At 38.1% G+C, this 17,279-nt stretch overlaps 1 protein-coding gene across 9 annotated transcripts in view; it reads left to right on the forward strand.

Moving 5' to 3' along the window:
• ATF7IP (activating transcription factor 7 interacting protein) overlaps positions 1-17,279 on the forward strand; it is a 134,972-nt gene that overhangs the window by 104,806 nt on the left and 12,887 nt on the right. For all 9 annotated transcript variants that reach the window (XM_050749365.1, XM_050749356.1, XM_050749357.1 and 6 more), the window contains 3 exons: positions 2,908-2,986; positions 5,327-5,482; positions 7,998-8,180. In XM_050749365.1, coding sequence (XP_050605322.1) covers positions 2,908-2,986; positions 5,327-5,482; positions 7,998-8,180 — 418 coding nt within the window. The remainder of the gene's footprint in view (positions 1-2,907; positions 2,987-5,326; positions 5,483-7,997; positions 8,181-17,279) is intronic.

The raw sequence follows: 17,279 nt of genomic DNA on the forward strand, positions 1-17,279 counted from the left end.
CCGCTTTTTACTTTCAGTCTGTGTCTTTGTATTTAAAGTGAATCTGCAAGAGAAAAAAAAAATCATATTTCTTGATTTGTTGTTGTGTTATCCCATTTGATAATCTCTACATTTTGATAGGAGTTTTTAGACCATTTATAGTTAATATAAGTTTTGATAGGATTGTGCTTAGGTCTTCTATTTTGCTATTTGTTTTCTATTTGTTTCATCTGTTTTCTTTTTTTGTTGGTTTCTGTGTACTTTCTTTCCTGCTTCATTTTGTATCAGTTTTTTTTAAAAGCATTCTGTCTTAATTTCTCTGTTAACTTTTTAGCACTCTCTCTATCTATGTGTGTGTGTATGTGTGTGTTTATGTGTGTGTATGTATTTTAGGGTTTGTTCTAGAGTTTAAGTATGCATCTGAATCTTAATTATAGGAACCTTGCAATTGTATGTGTACATTTACCTCCATAATGAAGTTGCTTTCCTTAATTATCACGTTCATGTTTTCACATATATTGCACATACATTACATTGTTTTTAATCTGCATGTTGTAGAGCTCTAAATATATTGTTTTTAATTGTTGCCTTACAGAATTTTAAAGAAGTTAAGAACAGAAAAGAGATATAGTCTTTAATATTTATCCTTATGTTTACGTTTTCTGGTCCTCTTCTTCCCATGATCCAAGTTGGTATTTCCTTTCAAACTGAAGAATGTCCTTAAGCTCATCTTTACAGTGTAGATCTGCTAGTGATGTATTCTCTTGGTTTTTTAATATCTAAAAAATGTACTTTTGTATCTTTTGTCTCGTTTTTTCAAGGAGAGTGTCATTGGATATACAATTCTTAAAGGGTTTCTTTTTTTAATCATCAGCAATTTGAATATATTGTTCCAGTGTCGTCTTGCTTCCATAGTTTCTGACCAATAGTCAGCAGTTACTCTTTGCTCCTATATAACATGTAATTTGTTCTGTTTACTTTCAAAATTTTTCATTATTAGTTTTCAGTATTTGGACTATGATGTGTATAGATTTCTTAATGTTTCTTCTGCTTGAGGTTCATTGAACCTCTTGGATTTGTAAATTAGTGTTTTCCACCAAATTGGGGAAGTTTTTGGTTATTATTCAATTTTTTCTTTAGATCTTTGTTTCTTCTCATTTAGTGTTTTGCTGAACTGTTTCTTATTGCACAAGTTTCAGGCATTTTTCATATTTTCTTTTGTTCTTCTTTGTGTCCTATGGACTAGAAAGTTTCTATTGATCTAGCATCAATTTCATTTGAGTTTTTCCTGCCCCTCCAATCTGCTTTTATGCCTACATAGCTAATTTTTATTTTAGTAATTATTTTTTCAGCTCTATTATTTCTATTTTTTTGTTTCTTTTTCTCTTTAGAGATGTCCTATTTGTGCATTCATTGTTATTATATTTAACTCTTTGAATTTTTTTTTTTTGAGATGGAGTCTTGCTCTGCCACCTAGGCTGGAGTACAGTGGTGCAATCTCGGCTCACTGCAACCTCCGCCTCCCAGGTTCAAGCCATTCCCCTGCCTCAGCCTCCCGAGTAGCTGGGACTATAGCCACCCGCCACCACGTCCAGCTAATTTTTTGTATTTTTAGTAGAGGTGGGGTTTCGCTCTGTTGGCCAGGTTGGTCTCAAACTCCTGACCTCATGATCTGCCTGCCTTAGCCACCCAAAGTGTTGGGATTACAGGCGTGAGCCACTGCTCCTGGCTTTAAACATATTTTTAATAGCTACTTTCAAGTCTTTATCTGCTGAATCTAATCTCTGCTTAGAGTCAGTTTGTATTGACTTATTTTTTGTCCTAAGTTAGTTCCACTTTTCAAAGCTCTGGACCTTAATGATAATATGTTGTAGTGAAACATTATTTTACATTTGTTGGTGATTTTTGGGATCTTTTAGTTTGGGATTTTATAGATTTTTGGTGTTTGTAAATAACCCATTTTCTGTGAAATCATTATTGTAGAAAGATTTATAAGAATTAGAATTGCATTATTATCTTGGGGTTGGGCCTGGATATTATAAAGTCAAGGCATTATTTTCTTTAATTTCTCAATTTGAGTTTTGCAGATGAAAACCTTTATCATTTGGAATTGATCTCAGTATAATATATCAAAGTAAATTGTGATTATCAGTTATTAAACAGTTGTCATGTATCATATATGGCATTAAGCACCATATATACACATTTGGATTAATCCTCACAATAGCCTCAATATTCAAATATTGGAAATTGAGATAATTACCCATCTGAATTAGGTAACTAATAAGTTAGAACTGTAAGACACACTCAATCTTTCTGACTTCAGAGTCCTAGCTCTTTAGGTTTATACTGTCTTACCTTCCTTTTCAGTTGCTATCGTGGTTTTTAAAGGTTTGTCTTATAATCCTAGTATTTCTCATGATTTTGAATGATGGGTTACTGGTCAACTTGGCTGTGCATTTAATAGCATAGCAAACCGTATGATTTCATAGTATACCATACCGTTTTTTAAGGGCAAAAAAATTTAGATTATTTTCCATAACCCAATTCTAGCTTGAATGATTGCCTTTGGTGTTGTGGTGGATTAATATTGATAATTTAGAGTAGTATTGATAAACATTTTAAATGTCACAAAATGAATGGTGTTTGTATTTAATCTTATTTGCTGTGTGCAACAGATAGCCTAATTTTTTAAAGAAAACGTCTTGAATTTCTTCTGAAAATTATATTTCATATAGTGGATTTTTAACACGTGAGTATCCTGGGGCATTTGTCAGACAAACTCTCTTTATTCAGGTACAGCTTTTTAGGGGTCCCAATTGAACCAGGTTACTCATTAGTCTCATTTTACCTCACTTATCATTTCATTTTTTAACATGTATATCTGCCAGAGTTTTCTTTGTAAAATGTAGAAGCTTTGTTTTTCAGAGTGGAAAAGCCACTGGCAGTGATTCAGGTGGTGTCATTGATCTCACAATGGATGATGAAGAGAGTGGAGCTTCACAAGGTACTTCAATAGTAATTTGGGATTGGGCCTGGTTTTGATACCTTTTTTTTTTTGTCTTAATACAGTACAATATTCTACGAAGACAGATGTTTACAGCATTATGCTTGGTTTATTTGTGTTCTTTTTGTAATGGAAGTATCTATATTAGAATTTTAAAATTTGGCCAGGTGCAGTGTTTTACACCTATAATCCCAGTGCTTTGGGAGGCCAAGGCAGGAGGATCAAGGCAAGAGGCCAGGAGTTTGAGACCAGCCCGGGCAACACCGTGAAACCCCATCTCTACCAAAAATTTAAGAATCAGCTGCGTGTGATGGCATGTGTCTGTGGTCCCAGCTACATAGGAGGCTGAGGCAAGAAGATAACTTGAGTCTGGGAGGTTGAGGCTGCCGTGAGCTGTGTTTATGCTGCTGTATTCCAGCCTGGGTGACAGAATGAGGCCCTATCTCAAAAAAAAAAAAAAAAAAAAAAAAAAAAAAAAAAAAAAATTAAAATAGAATCAACTCTTAAATAAGTATGAACAATCTGTAGAGGAAAACAGCAATTAAGAGAATATTGTAATTTTCGGAGTACCTCTGTTTTTGTATCTCTTATTTCACTTGATCCTTGCAAAAAATCCTATAATACTCATTTTAGACTTGAGGAAACTTGTTAGCCTTAGAGAAAACAATTCAGACTCAGTAAGGGTCTTGGGAATAAAATCCAACTCTTCTGTCTCTACATTAAATGTTCTTTTTCTCTCTCTGTTTATGATTCAGTGTAGATACTGTATATGTATGTATACATTTAATTTTGGTCATTTGAATTAGTTTCTTTTATCTAGCATTATATAAATAAAAATAGAAGTAATTTTAAAAAGCATTCACATCCAAAATAATAATATTCTGAGTTAGAATAGTTAGAAACTGTAAACCATATTCCTAGTTATTCTGCAGTGTTAATAGGTGTTTCATGAATACAGAGTTCTATGGTTAAATATGCTTGGGAAATGCTGAGTTTAAAGTTAAATTGTTTTTTTATTAATGCAGACTTCTCTGAGCCTTTACTATGCTGATTTATAATGTAAATCTTTAAGAATGATTTAAGATATAAAGTGTTTCTCAAACTTACTTGGCTGCGCAAAATAACATTCAGCTACATATCTATAAAACTCTGGTGATAATTGCATGTGGAAAATATAGTAATAATGTGCTGAATTACTTATTATTATCTTAAAGACATTACTTTTTTAAAAACCCAAATATTTTAAAAGTAATATTTTGGGGAATCAGTCTAGTTGAGCTTAGGAAAACAAAATTTAAATAGCTATACAATTGATTATATGACAGTAAAGTTGATTTTGTTATTTAAAACTGAATTGAGAAATGTATGCCATCCTTCATCTGGGTTGAACTCAAGCCAGTATGATTATTCTTTAAAAGTTTCAAATTATCTCTATTGCTTTCACTAATTTTTAATAGACAGCCATGACTATTATAATGGATCCCTAAAGAAAAAAATAAATACAGGTTTTTGAGAGGACACAGGTAGGCTTAATTCTGGATTAAAAAGTAAAGTCCTAAAAGTTTGTTTTCAGTGCTCTCACCATTTCCCTAGCATCCATGCCTCATGGGGTCTCTCTGTTGCCCCACCTTTGGGTCTGTCTCAAATTCTCACGTTCCTAAAGTACACTGTTTTCTAATGGCATTAAAGTATCCATCGTTAACGCCTTGGGTTTTATTTACATGTAGTGTGGAATTCTATGGGACAGAAATTGATGGGGATTATTTTGGATAGAAGGACTTTTGGGTGGTTTCCTGTTTTTAAGAGTTTTTTCTGAGATGCAAATATTTATTTTATAGGCTGTTGAAGATCTTTTTTGAGATTAGTCATTCTTTGTCTTTTTTAAAGACTATATAGTGATGATAAGCAACCATCGGTTATCAAAGAACCTAAATAATTGTAGTAATAGAAATTCAAGATCACAGCAAAAACTCATCATTTTATAGATATTTGTCTTGAAGAGTATTCTTTCTATTATAGGTATGTAGATTATACATTTATGCAAGTAATGAATTATTCTAGTTGGCATATTGTATTGAATTTACAAGTAAGATTATTTCTGAATTTCTGTAAATGTGAATTAGAATCTGTGATAGAACCACCAACGAATTACACATATGCTCTTAACTCAGTTTTCAAATCAGCAAAAATACACATAAGTAAAATGGAAATAAATTGTTCTCTTAGAGGTAAATGTGACACCCAAGTGACAAGCAAAAGTAAAATTTGTCCATAGAGGAAAGACTTGTATTTCCCAATTTTTTTTCTTGTCGGTCATAATATTTCACTTTTAACTAACAGACCCCAAAAAGCTAAATCACACTCCCGTATCAACCATGAGTTCTTCTCAGCCTGTGTCACGACCATTGCAACCCATACAACCAGCACCACCTCTTCAACCATCTGGGGTGCCAACAAGTGGACCATCTCAGACCACCATACACTTACTACCTACAGGTAAATTTGCTGAATCATTGAGTAGAAGCTTTAGTTTACCTGTAGAGAACTATGACTATGGAGTTAAGCAGAAAGATATGACAGAAAATTAAGAATAATTCTTATTGTTAATTTAAGGACGACAATGTATGTCCTTTTGAAGGCAGTATAACTTAGTTTTGCTGACTGTCTTAAGCAGCAGCACTGGTAAAGAATGATTATAAAGTATGTATTTATTTACTTAACATTATATAAATAAAAATAGAAGTAATTTTAAAAAGCATTCACATCCAAAGTAATAGTATTCTGAGTTAGAATATTTAGAAACTGTAAACCATATTCCTAGTTATTGTGCAGTGTTAATAGGTGTTTCATGAATACAAAGTTCTATGGTTAAATATGCTTGGGAAATGCTGAGTTTGAAGCTAAATTAATTTTTTTCTTAATGCAGGCCTCTCTGAGCCTTCACTATGCTAATTTATAATGTACATCTCCAAGAATGATTTAAGCTAAAAAGTGTTTCTCAAACTTACTTGGCTGCGCAAAATAACGTTCACCTAATATCTCTAAAACTCTGGTGATTCCTAATGCATGTGGAAAATAATATTATTCTGAGTTATATTCTTGAGACTAGCCTGGGCAACACAGTGAAACTCCGTCTCTACAAAAAAATTTTAAAAGTAGCAGATTTGTCATCTGCCACAGCAAATGTTCTGTAAACAGCAGAAATGAGTGTAATTTCTCTGGAAGAGATGGATATAATGACTTGCTCTGAGTGTAACCAAGAAGTTGTAACTGACCGATCAAACAAGAAGTTTTAAATGTGTCTTATCTTGAAATAGCTTTAACTAGTCTAACACTACCACCAGGAATCATATGCTTGCTACCTTTCAAGAAGCTGTAAATTCAAATTTTTCAAGATTTAGCCTGTATCCCCTAAACTGTTCAGAAACCAATCAAGATGGTTTGTCTTCTGTAAAACAGTCCATTGCTTGAAGATTTATCTGCACAGTTCTTATAGAAGTACTCTTCTCATTAAGGAAAACTTTGAATTAAAGTGGGGTTTTATCCAGTAAAATTTACACTTAAAACACCAAATAACTTGTAGGAATCAGCATATTTTCCGTAGTGATTTAGCAAACTGTTTGTTAATTAATCTTTGAGCTATGAAATTATTGTTGATGTAGCAAATGCGTGGTTGTTTTGGTAGGGACTGTTTAGATTTGTTGAATTTCAGAATCCTAGATGCTTATTCAGACTTTCCCATCAGTTAAAATAAATTTTACCTTGTTGGCATTTCCAGGCAAAAGAATGTGCTTGTGTGACTTTATCTGGTGTGTAAATTTTATATTGGTTCTCATTTCAATACCATTGTTCTATCTAAATAGGCAATTATAAGTAAGTTCAACCTTGGGAGCTGTGTTATCTATCTTTCTTTACATTTATAACAAAGTTATAGTGACAGTCATCAAAATTAGATATTTTGGAAGGAAATATCATTATTCAAACCCATGGGCAGTGTAGATTATGGAATGGGGAGTAAAGAGATGAAGAAATAAGTGTTCTTTCTTGTTAATACTTTCTTCTTTCTTCCCATTTATGAAGACTCACATCGAAAGTTAGGATCTGTAAAGACCGAAGAGTCCTTAGTAAAGAAACCGTTTTATCTTTGTTATAGCCAGTATTTTCCTCCAAATTGATTTTTTTATAGGACCCATGTTTTTCCATATCAAAGTAGATTGATTTGTTATTTTTTATTATGTAATTACTGCATGGTCATTTGTAAAATATGATTCTAATTCAGAGAGTTGTTAACAAGAAAGTGTCACTAAAAATCATTATTATAGATACATGCTGTCAGTGAATGTTTATGACTCATTTTTTGATAAATATTTATTAACATTACTCAAGATATTAATGCTTTCTGGAACATACAATAGGAGGAATGCCAGAGTAGAGAAGGGAGAAGTCTGTTTTTTAATGGATTTTATTTACTGTTTTTAAAAAAGATAGATTGGTTCAGCTAAACAAAATGTTGATTATAATGGTCAAAGAGTTAGGTTGGCTCACTTGAAAAATAAATGTGAATTAACAATAGCCAGTCAGTTTCTTTATCTTTGGGAATACAAAGATACTCTTTTGGATTTACACCCCCTTGGTAGAAGGCCTGGAGGGCTTATGATTCTACTTTGCTAAGAACAATTAAAAGTAGGAGGTTTTCTCTTTTAAGTCACTCCTGTGCCATCATACTCTTGATTCTGCACCTTTTAAAAAAATCTTCACATTGCTTGTTATCTGGTCAGACCAGAGTGGGAAGGGAGTTGGATGTGGTGGAGGTGTTCTTTTCCTCTGAAGCTTGGATTTTAATATTATTAATGTTTATTGGCCCTATCATTTTTATCTTAGAAGACCATAAAAGGAGACTGTTATTTCTGTCTTTATCAGTTAGATTTTATACAAAGATAACTACCATTTAATACTGTTTACTTAATGTAAATTTACTGTATTCTTATTATCTTTTTCTGCCTTGCATTAGCTCCAACTACCGTGAATGTAACACATCGTCCAGTAACTCAGGTGACCACAAGACTCCCTGTACCAAGAGCTCCTGCAAACCACCAGGTGGTTTATACAACTCTTCCTGCACCACCAGCTCAGGCTCCCTTGCGAGGAACTGTTATGCAGGCTCCTGCTGTTCGGCAGGTCAATCCCCAAAATAGTAAGAGATTTTTCTTGTATATGGCCCCAAGATACATGTAGTTCTCTTCAGCATTTAGTTGGAATGGCATATAATAATGTTAAATTTTGCAACAATTTCTTATAATGTCATATTAAAAGTATTGTTATAAGTTCAAGAGATCTGTACTACAACATAGAAACTATAGTATAGTTAAAATCAATGTAGTGTATTCTTGAAAATAGCCAATAGAGCAGATTTTAAGTATTGTCACCACACACAAAAAAGGTAAGTATGTGAGATCATACATATGTCAGGTAGCTAGATTTAGCCATTCTGCAATGTATGCATATTTCAAACATGTTGTATACCATAAATATATATGATTTTTGTCGATTAAAAAATAGTTTTCAAAAAAGAAATGGCAATATAACCAAAAATAATCTATTATTATTTTTCTTCCCTTAGGAGAGTTAAACAGAGAAAATTGTTCATGTATACTGGTTGATTTGTGCTCTGAGTGTTGTCTTTAATTTAAGTTTATTTATGGCCTGTATTGGTATAGTACACAATTTGATATTGGTATATTCTCTACTCTATTAAGAAACACCTTACCTAATTAGAGTGGGAATGGTCAATTGTGATTTAGCCCAGATGATGGAAATCATGGTAAAGGATAGCCTTCAATGAGAGTCTTAAAGATATGGAAAGTGGCTGAGAAAAGAAGGGAAAATGTTAAAGAAAGCTTATAGTTTCCTGTATATATCATATATTAGTTACATACATATGTTACATATATGTAACGTATGTTACAAATATGACATGTTTTAAAATTATATGTTAACCACATATAAGCAGTAGTAGAATATATCATATAAACACAAGCTTATATAAAAGGTATATCTAAACTTTAAAGTAAAGAAAAATAATAAAATGAATTACATATGAACTCTTCATCAGGTTAAGAAGTAGAAATTTTTCAGTATTCTGTAAGTGCTCTTGTATCCCATCTTGACTACATCCCTTTTCCTTTCCATCAAAGGTTAACCACTGTTCCTACTTTTCTGTTAGTCATTCTGCTTTTCTTTATGATTTTGCCACCAAAATTGATATCATTTAAACATATTAGGGTTCTCTAGAGGGACAGAACTGACAGGATAAATAGATACATAAAGGGGAGTTTACTATTAACTTACACGATCAAAAGGTCCCTCAATAGGCTGTCTGCAAGCTGTGGAGCAAGGAAAGCCAGACTGAATCCCCAAACTGAAGAATTTGGTGTCCAGTGTTGAAGGGCAGAAAGCATCCAGCACAGGAGAAAGATGTAGGCTGGAAGGCTAACCAGTCTCTCCATTTCATGTTTTTCTGCCTGCTTTGTATTCATTGACAGTTGATTAGATTGTGCCCACCAGATTAAAGGTGGATCTGCCTTCCCCAGCCCACTGACTCAAATGTTAATCTCTTTTGGCAACACCCTAACAGACACACCCAGAATTACTATTTTGTATCCTTCCATCAAGTTGACACTCAGTGTTAACCATCACAAGTCCACCCCTTGTCAACTTGAACCAATACACATCTCCTCGGATTATACATATTCTTCAAATAAAGAGAGTAGTAAGGCCATAATTAAACCTAACATAATATAGCTATCCTTTGTACAACCGGAAATGCACCAATCCCCAAGCCAAATACTATTACATAAAATTAACAATACTTAAATGTTGATAGGAAGTCAGTAAATCTTATGTCACATGATGAAGGAAAAGGAAATAAAGATATTTTCTTGTACAAGTGTATACATGCACAAACATGTTTTTAGCAAAAGAAGGAGGAAATACTCATGACAATTATAGTCCCTGATAACTGCAACTGGTCGCATGGTCGTGGCTGGTATTGATGACTACCTTCTTCTACTACCTATTCTGTATTCTCTTTGCCTTCAGCAAGCACCTCAGCTGGTCATGGTTTATTCCTGGTGGAGTGACCCAGTCTTTCATTCCTGAGTATTTTTAGTGCTGCATAGATTGGGGTGTTATAGTTTCCTGTTGACCTTAATCATAGGGCATGGTAAAACTAAGAGACACCTTAATGGATCTCCTGTATTCCATGCATACTCTTCTTACCTCCATTGTGGAACAGTAGACTGATTTCTTCTTGGTGGTCCGGGACAGTCACCACAGCCAACACTAACTCCCTTGTTAGCCTGTTGACTTAAAGGTAAGAGGAGCCAAAAGTGTCCAGGGGGCAATCTTAAGTTCCAGTTTAATGGAATCATTGTGTCTCCTGGTGTGAGCGTTCCTCCCTCTGGAACTAAGACCTCTAGGCCAGCAGAACATAATGTCACAGGAACAGGAAGCAAAAATTTTGCTAGTAGATCCCTAGGGGTGAAGGTGAGTGGTGCCACTTCCACTTACACCCCCTGATTCCTGGACCCATGAATCCTGGCTATGGAAGAAACAGCACCATATATATTGGACGCTGATTCAGAGCGTACGCAGCCTTCTGGAGAACTTTGCCCCAGCCCTGCAAAGTATTGTCATCTGGTTGGGATTGTAATTGTGACTTAAAAAGGCCATTCCACCATTCTGTAAATCTAGCTGCTTCAGGACAATGAGGAACATGGTAAGACCAATGGGTTCCATGAGAACAAGCCCACTGCCACACTCCTTTAGCCATAAAATGAGTGCCTGGGTCAGAGGCAGTGCTGTGTGGAATACCATGATGGTGGATAAGGCATTTTGTGAGTCCATGGATAGTAGTCTTGGCAGAAGCATTGTGTGCAGCATAGGCAAACCCATATCTGGAGTAAATGTCTATTCCAGGGAGGACAAATCTCTTCCCTTTCCATGATGGAAGAGGTCCAATATAATCAACTTGCCACCAGGTAGCTAGCTGATCACTCCAAGGAATGGCGTGCTCTATGGAGGGCTCAGTGTTGGTCTGTTCTGCTGGCAATTGGACACTCAGCAATGTCCATAGTCAGGTCAGCCTTGGTAAGTGGAAGTCCATGTTGCTGAGCCCAGGCATCACCTCCAGCACTGCCACCATGGCTACTTTGTTCATGAGCCTGTTGGGCGATGGACAGGGGTGGCTGTGGATAGAAGCTGAGTGGTGTCCACAGAACGGGTCATCCTATCAACTGGATTATTAATATCCTCCTCTGCTGAGGTCACCCGTTGGTGAGCACTCACAAGGGATACAAATACCTTCACAGTTTTTGACCACTCAAAGAGTCCATGCACATATCTCTTCCCCAAATTTCTTTGTCACCAATTTTCCAATCATAATTCTTCCTAGTCCTTGACCATCCATCTAAACCATTGGTTACAACCCATAAGTATATATAATCGTGCATCTGGCCATCTATGCTTCCAAGCAAAGTGCACAACCAGGTGTGCTGCTCGTAGTTCTTCCAACTGGGAAAATTTCCCTTCACCGGTGTCCTTCAGGGATGTCCTAGAAAGGGGCTGTAGTGCTGCAGCTGTACACTTTCCAGTGGTGCCACCATATGGTGCAGAACCATCTGTGAACCAGGCCTTAGTCATCTGTTCCACTGTCAGGTGATCATAGGGACCCCCCATGAGGCCATCTGTGCAGGCTGGGTAAGAGAATGCAGGGTGGCAGGAGTGGAGACATGGGCATTGAGCCACTTCCTCATGTAAATTACTTGTGCCTTCGGCACCTGCTCGAACTCAACCACATATATACCACTTCCATTTGATGCATGACCTACTTTATGGCTAAATAGGTCAGAAAGCACCCAGTTCATGATAGTCAGCTCAGGTCACATGGGACTTGATGACCCATAATCAAATGTTCAGTTTCCACGAAAGCCCAGTTAACAGACCAAGAGCTGTCTCTCAAAAGGAGAGTAGTTACCTGCAAAAGATGGCAGAGCCTTGCTCCAAAATCCTGGAGGCCTCCACTGTGATTCACCTATGGGGTCCTGCCAAAGGCTCTAACAGCATCCCTCTCTGCCCCTCACACCTCAGGCACCATTGAATCTGCTGGGTCATATGGCCCAAGTGGCAGAACACCTTGCCCAATAACCTGGACCTGTTGCAGCGCCTTCTCCTGTTCTGAACCACACTCAGAACTGGCAGCCTTTCAGTACACTCGATAAATGGGTTGGAGTAACACACCCAAATGAGGAATGTGTTGCCTCCAAAATCCAAATAGGTCCACTAGACGTTGTGCTTGTTTCTTGGTTGTAGGAAGGGCCAATTGCAGCAGCTAGTCTTTGCCTTCACTGGAATGTGTTGACAGGCCCCACATCACTGGACCCCTAGAAGTTTTACTGAGGTAGAAGGTCCCCAGATTTAGTCGGATTTATTTCCCATCCTCTGGCACACAAATGTCTCACCAATGAGTTCAGTATTTTTGCTGCTACTTGCTCACTTGATCCAATTAGAATAATGTCATCAATATAACGGACCAGTGTGATATCTTGCAGGAGCAAAAACTGATCAAGGTCTCTCTGAATAAGATTATGACACAAAGCTGGAGAGTTGATATACCCCTGAGGTAAGACAGTGAAGGTATATTGTCGTCTTTGCCCACTGAAGGCAAATTGCTTCTGGCGGTCCTTTGGACAGGAATGGAGAAAAAGGATTTGCCAAGTCAATGGCTGCACTCCAGGTACTAGGAGATGTGCCAATTTTATCAAGGAATGAAACCGCATCTGATACAGCAGCTGCAATTAGAGTTACCACTTGATTAAGCTTACGATAATCCACTGCTGTTCTTCAAGATCCGTCTGTCTTCTGCATAGGCCAAATGGGAGAATTGAATGGGGATGTGGTGGCAAGCACCGCCTCTGCATCTTTCAAGTCCTTGATGGTGGCACTAATCTCAGTACCTCCAGGGATGGGATATAGTTCTTGATTTACTATTTTTTAGAGGCAGCTCTAATGGCTTCCAGTTGACCTTTCCCACCATAGTTGCCCTCACCCTGCCAGTCAAGGAGCCAATGTGGTGGATCTGCCAGCTGCTAAGTATGTCGATGCCGATTATGCATTTTGGCACTGGGGAAATGACCACAGGATGAATCTAGGGACCCACTGGACCCACTGTAAGTGAGACCAGAGGTAAAACTCCATTAATTATCTGACCTCCATAAGCCCCTACTTTAACTGGAGGACCACAGTAATGCTTTGGGTCTCCTGGAATCAATGTCTGCTCAGAACCAGTGTCCAGTAGTGCCTGAAATGTCTGATCATTTCCCTTTCCCCAATGCACAGTTACCCTGGTAAAATGCCAGAGGTCTCCTGTGGGAAGGGTGGGAGAAAGATTCACTGCATAAGTTGTCAGGAATGTAGTGGGATCCTTCCTCAAGGGAACCCAGCCTCGCCTTCATTCAAGGGATTCTTGGTCTGTAAACTGACTCAAGTCTAGAACTTGAGGGGTTGTCATTCTCTGTTTTTATTATTCAATTTATTCTTTTGTTCCATCGACCTAGAAGTTTTCTGGTTGTATAAATTAGGAATGCAGTAGGCTTCCATCAGTTTCACCTCTAGGAACACTGATTAATTAGCCAATGCCAGAGCTCTATCCAAGTCAGACTCTTCTGATTGCCACTTTATCTCTGCTGTCCATTATGGTAGCTAGGCCCACCTTGCCTGGGACACTTGAGTGCCGCCACTTGGCCCCTGTCAACTTAGGATCCAGTTATTCCCATTGTATTTACATTTTGTGGTTGAGTGACTGCAGTTCCCACTGTTAGATCTGACCTACAGAGTCGAGCAATTAGAGGGCTCTTCAAAGATACAGGTGCTGCCCTCACAAATCTATTTCTCAAGGCATTGGTCAAGGGTATATCTTCTGGGCCTTCCCAGCTGGGATGACTAGCTCTAAAGTGACTGATGATAAAGTTCACTCTATCATCCCAATCTCCTTAGTCTTTGGATCCCTTCCTGTACATTAACCAAGGGAGATCAGTCATTTCCAGCTCACTCACAGTGTGCCATCTTTCAATCCTTATTTCAACTAACTAAGCAAATAATCTGTTAGAACCTTTTATTTTTTAACTCCCTGAGCTAACCTGAAATGCAGAGTCCCTACTTAGTGGGCTTAAATCAAGAAATTCAGCCTGATCCAAAATTGTTCCTTCTACCATAATTTCATACCCTTAATATCGATCCCCATGCCTGTTCTCCAGATTTCTGTTCATGTAGATTAGAGAACTCAAAACAGTTCTCTTTGAGTGTAGCGTACGTTCTCATAGGTCACACTCAAGCTCACCTCTAGGGGCCCACCAGTACTTTAGTTACAGGTCTAGAAGCAAAGAGAGGTGTTTGGAGTGGCTCCTGAGAAGACTCAACATTGTCTTACCTGGCAACTGCCTCAGAGGAGGCCATCACTGTTGCCTCACATAGCACAGACTTTATTTCCTCAGACAAAGTTGGAAAGACTGATGGCAGCATGGGTCAGGGAGGGTATATTGCCCCCACTGGGTGTAGGGAAGCTCTTCCAATCAATGCCCTCACTGTAGCTGTAAACACCTGGTGAGCCTGTGCATGCCTCTTTTGTTGTAGGTTAGCCAATTGCATGATAAGAGCTTGTGTCTGTTTTTCTACAATTTCAGCTCTTTCTCTATAGGAGATAACTGTCTCACTCAGGGCAATCTTAGCAGATTTCAGGGTCAGTATTTGCTTCAGAAGCCAGGAGACTGAATCCCTGAGTTCATCATTTTCTTTGTTTTTCTTTTTTTTTTTTTTTTTTTGAGACAGAGTCTCACTCTGTCGCCCAGGCTGGAGTGCAGTGATGAGATCTCGGCTCACTGCAAGTTCCGCCTCCCAGGTACACGTCATTCTTCTGCCTCCCCTCCTGAGTAGCTTGGACTACAGGTGCCCGCCACCACGCCCAGCTAATTTTTTTGTATTTTTGGTAGAGAAGAGGTGTCACCGTATGGGTCAGGATCTCCTGACCTCATGATCCACCCGCCTCGGCCTCCCAAAGTGCTGGGATTACAGGTATGAACCACTGCACCCAGCCCATCATTTTCTTTTATCACTTTGTCCACTAAACTTAGGAGGAACCGACCAGTTTCATTATGTTCCTTGTTTCTCCACATACGGTCCAAGGTATCGTGTACAGAGTCACTAAACTCCTTGCCTCTCACAAGCGGCGATTCAGGAGTGTCAAATGCATTTATTTTGCATAACTCTAAACAGTTCACACCAGGTGCTATCAGTGTTCTTTATACTATTAGAAGTAGAGTCCTTAGCATTTGTGGGTCTAATCACATTAAGCAGCCAACTCCAGAAACCCCAAAACCAACGAAAGAACTCCATCCTTCATATTCAGTTCTTCTAGACCCCCAATCCTGGTACCAAAATCTGAATTAATCAGGGTTCTCTAAAGGGACAGAACTAATAAGACACACACATAGCCTAATAATTTATAGATATAGTACATATTTTATATATATCTATAAAGAGTAGTTTATTAAATGTTAACACTATCACAAGATCCCACAATAGTCTGTCTGCAAACTTAGGAGCAAGGAAAGCCAGTCTGACACCCAAAACTGAGAAACCTGGAGACCAATGTTTCAGGGTAGGAAGCATCCAGCAGGGGAGAAAGATGTAGGCCTGGGAGGCTAGACCAGTCTCTTCATTTCACGTTTTTTTGCCTGCTTTTTATTTGCTGACAGCTGATTAGATTGTGACCACCAGATTAAGGGTGGATCTGCCTTCCCCGCCCACTGACTCAAATGTTAATCTCTTTTGGCAACACACTTACAGACACACCCAGGATTAATACTTTGTGTCCTTCAATCCAATCAAGTGGCACTTTGTATTAACTCTGTCACAAGTCTACCCTTTGTCAACTTGAATCCATATACATCTAATATCATACACAGTCTTCAAATAGAGTAATAAAGCCATACTTACACCTAATATAATACAATTATCCTTTGTACAACTGGAAACGCACCAGTCCCCAAGCCAAATACTATGACATAAAGTTAACAATATTTAAATGTTGATAGGAAGTCAATAAATCTTACATCACATGATGAAGGAAAAGGAAATAAAGATATTTTGTTCGTACAAGTGCATATATGCACAAACATGTTTTTAGCAAAAGAAGGAAGAAATACTCATAAAAATTACAGTCCCCATTTCTGCTACTGGTCACATGGTCATAGCTGGTATTGATGACTGCCTTTTTCTACTACCCATTCTGTAGTCTCTTTGCATTCAGCAAGCACCTGAGCTGGGCGTGGTTTTATTCCTGGTGGAGTGACCCAATCCTTCATTCCTGAAGGGTCTGGGCCATTTTTAGTGCTGCCTAGATTGGGCTGTTACAGTTTCCTGTTGACCTTAATCACAGGGCACGGTAATACTAAGACATGCCTTAATGGATCTCCTGTATTCCATGTATACTCTTCCTTACCTCTGTTGTGGAACAGTAGACTGATTTCTTCTTGCTAGTCTGGTACAGTCACCACAACCAACACTAACTCCCTTGTTAGCCTGTTGACTTAAAGGTAAGAGGAGCCCAAAGTATCCAGGTGGCAATCTTAAGTTCCAGTTTAATGGAATCATTGTGTCTCCTGGTGCGAGCGTTCCTCCCTCTGGAACTAAGACCTCTAGGCCAGCAGAAGGTAATAATCGCAGGAAAAGGAAGCAAAAATTTTGCTAGTAGATCCCTAGGGGTGAAGGTGAGTGGTGCCAGTTCCACTTTACCTGCTGATTCCTGGACCCGTGAATCCTGGCTATTGGAGAAACAGCACCAATATTGGATGCTGATTCAGTGGATACGTAGCCTTCTGGAGAATTTTGCCCCAGACTTGCAAAGTATTGTCACCTTGTTGGCGTTGTAACTGTGACTTCAAAAGGCCATTCCACCATTCTGTAAATCCAGCTGCTTCAGGACAATGAGAAACATGGTAAGACCAGTGAATTCCATGAGCATGAGCCCACTGCCGCACTTAGCCATAGAGTGAGTGCCTTGGTCAGAGTCAATTCTGTGTGGAATACCATGATGGTGGATAAGGCATTCTGTGAGTCCATGGATAGTAGTCTTGGCAGAAGCATTGTGTGCAGCATCATAGGCAAACCCATATCTGGAGTAAGTGTCTGTTCCAGGGAGGATAAACCTCTTCCCTTTCCTTAATGGAAGAGGTCCAAT

The sequence above is a fragment of the Macaca thibetana genome, chromosome 11 (assembly GCF_024542745.1).
Source record: "Macaca thibetana thibetana isolate TM-01 chromosome 11, ASM2454274v1, whole genome shotgun sequence".
Lineage (NCBI taxonomy): Eukaryota > Metazoa > Chordata > Mammalia > Primates > Cercopithecidae > Macaca > Macaca thibetana.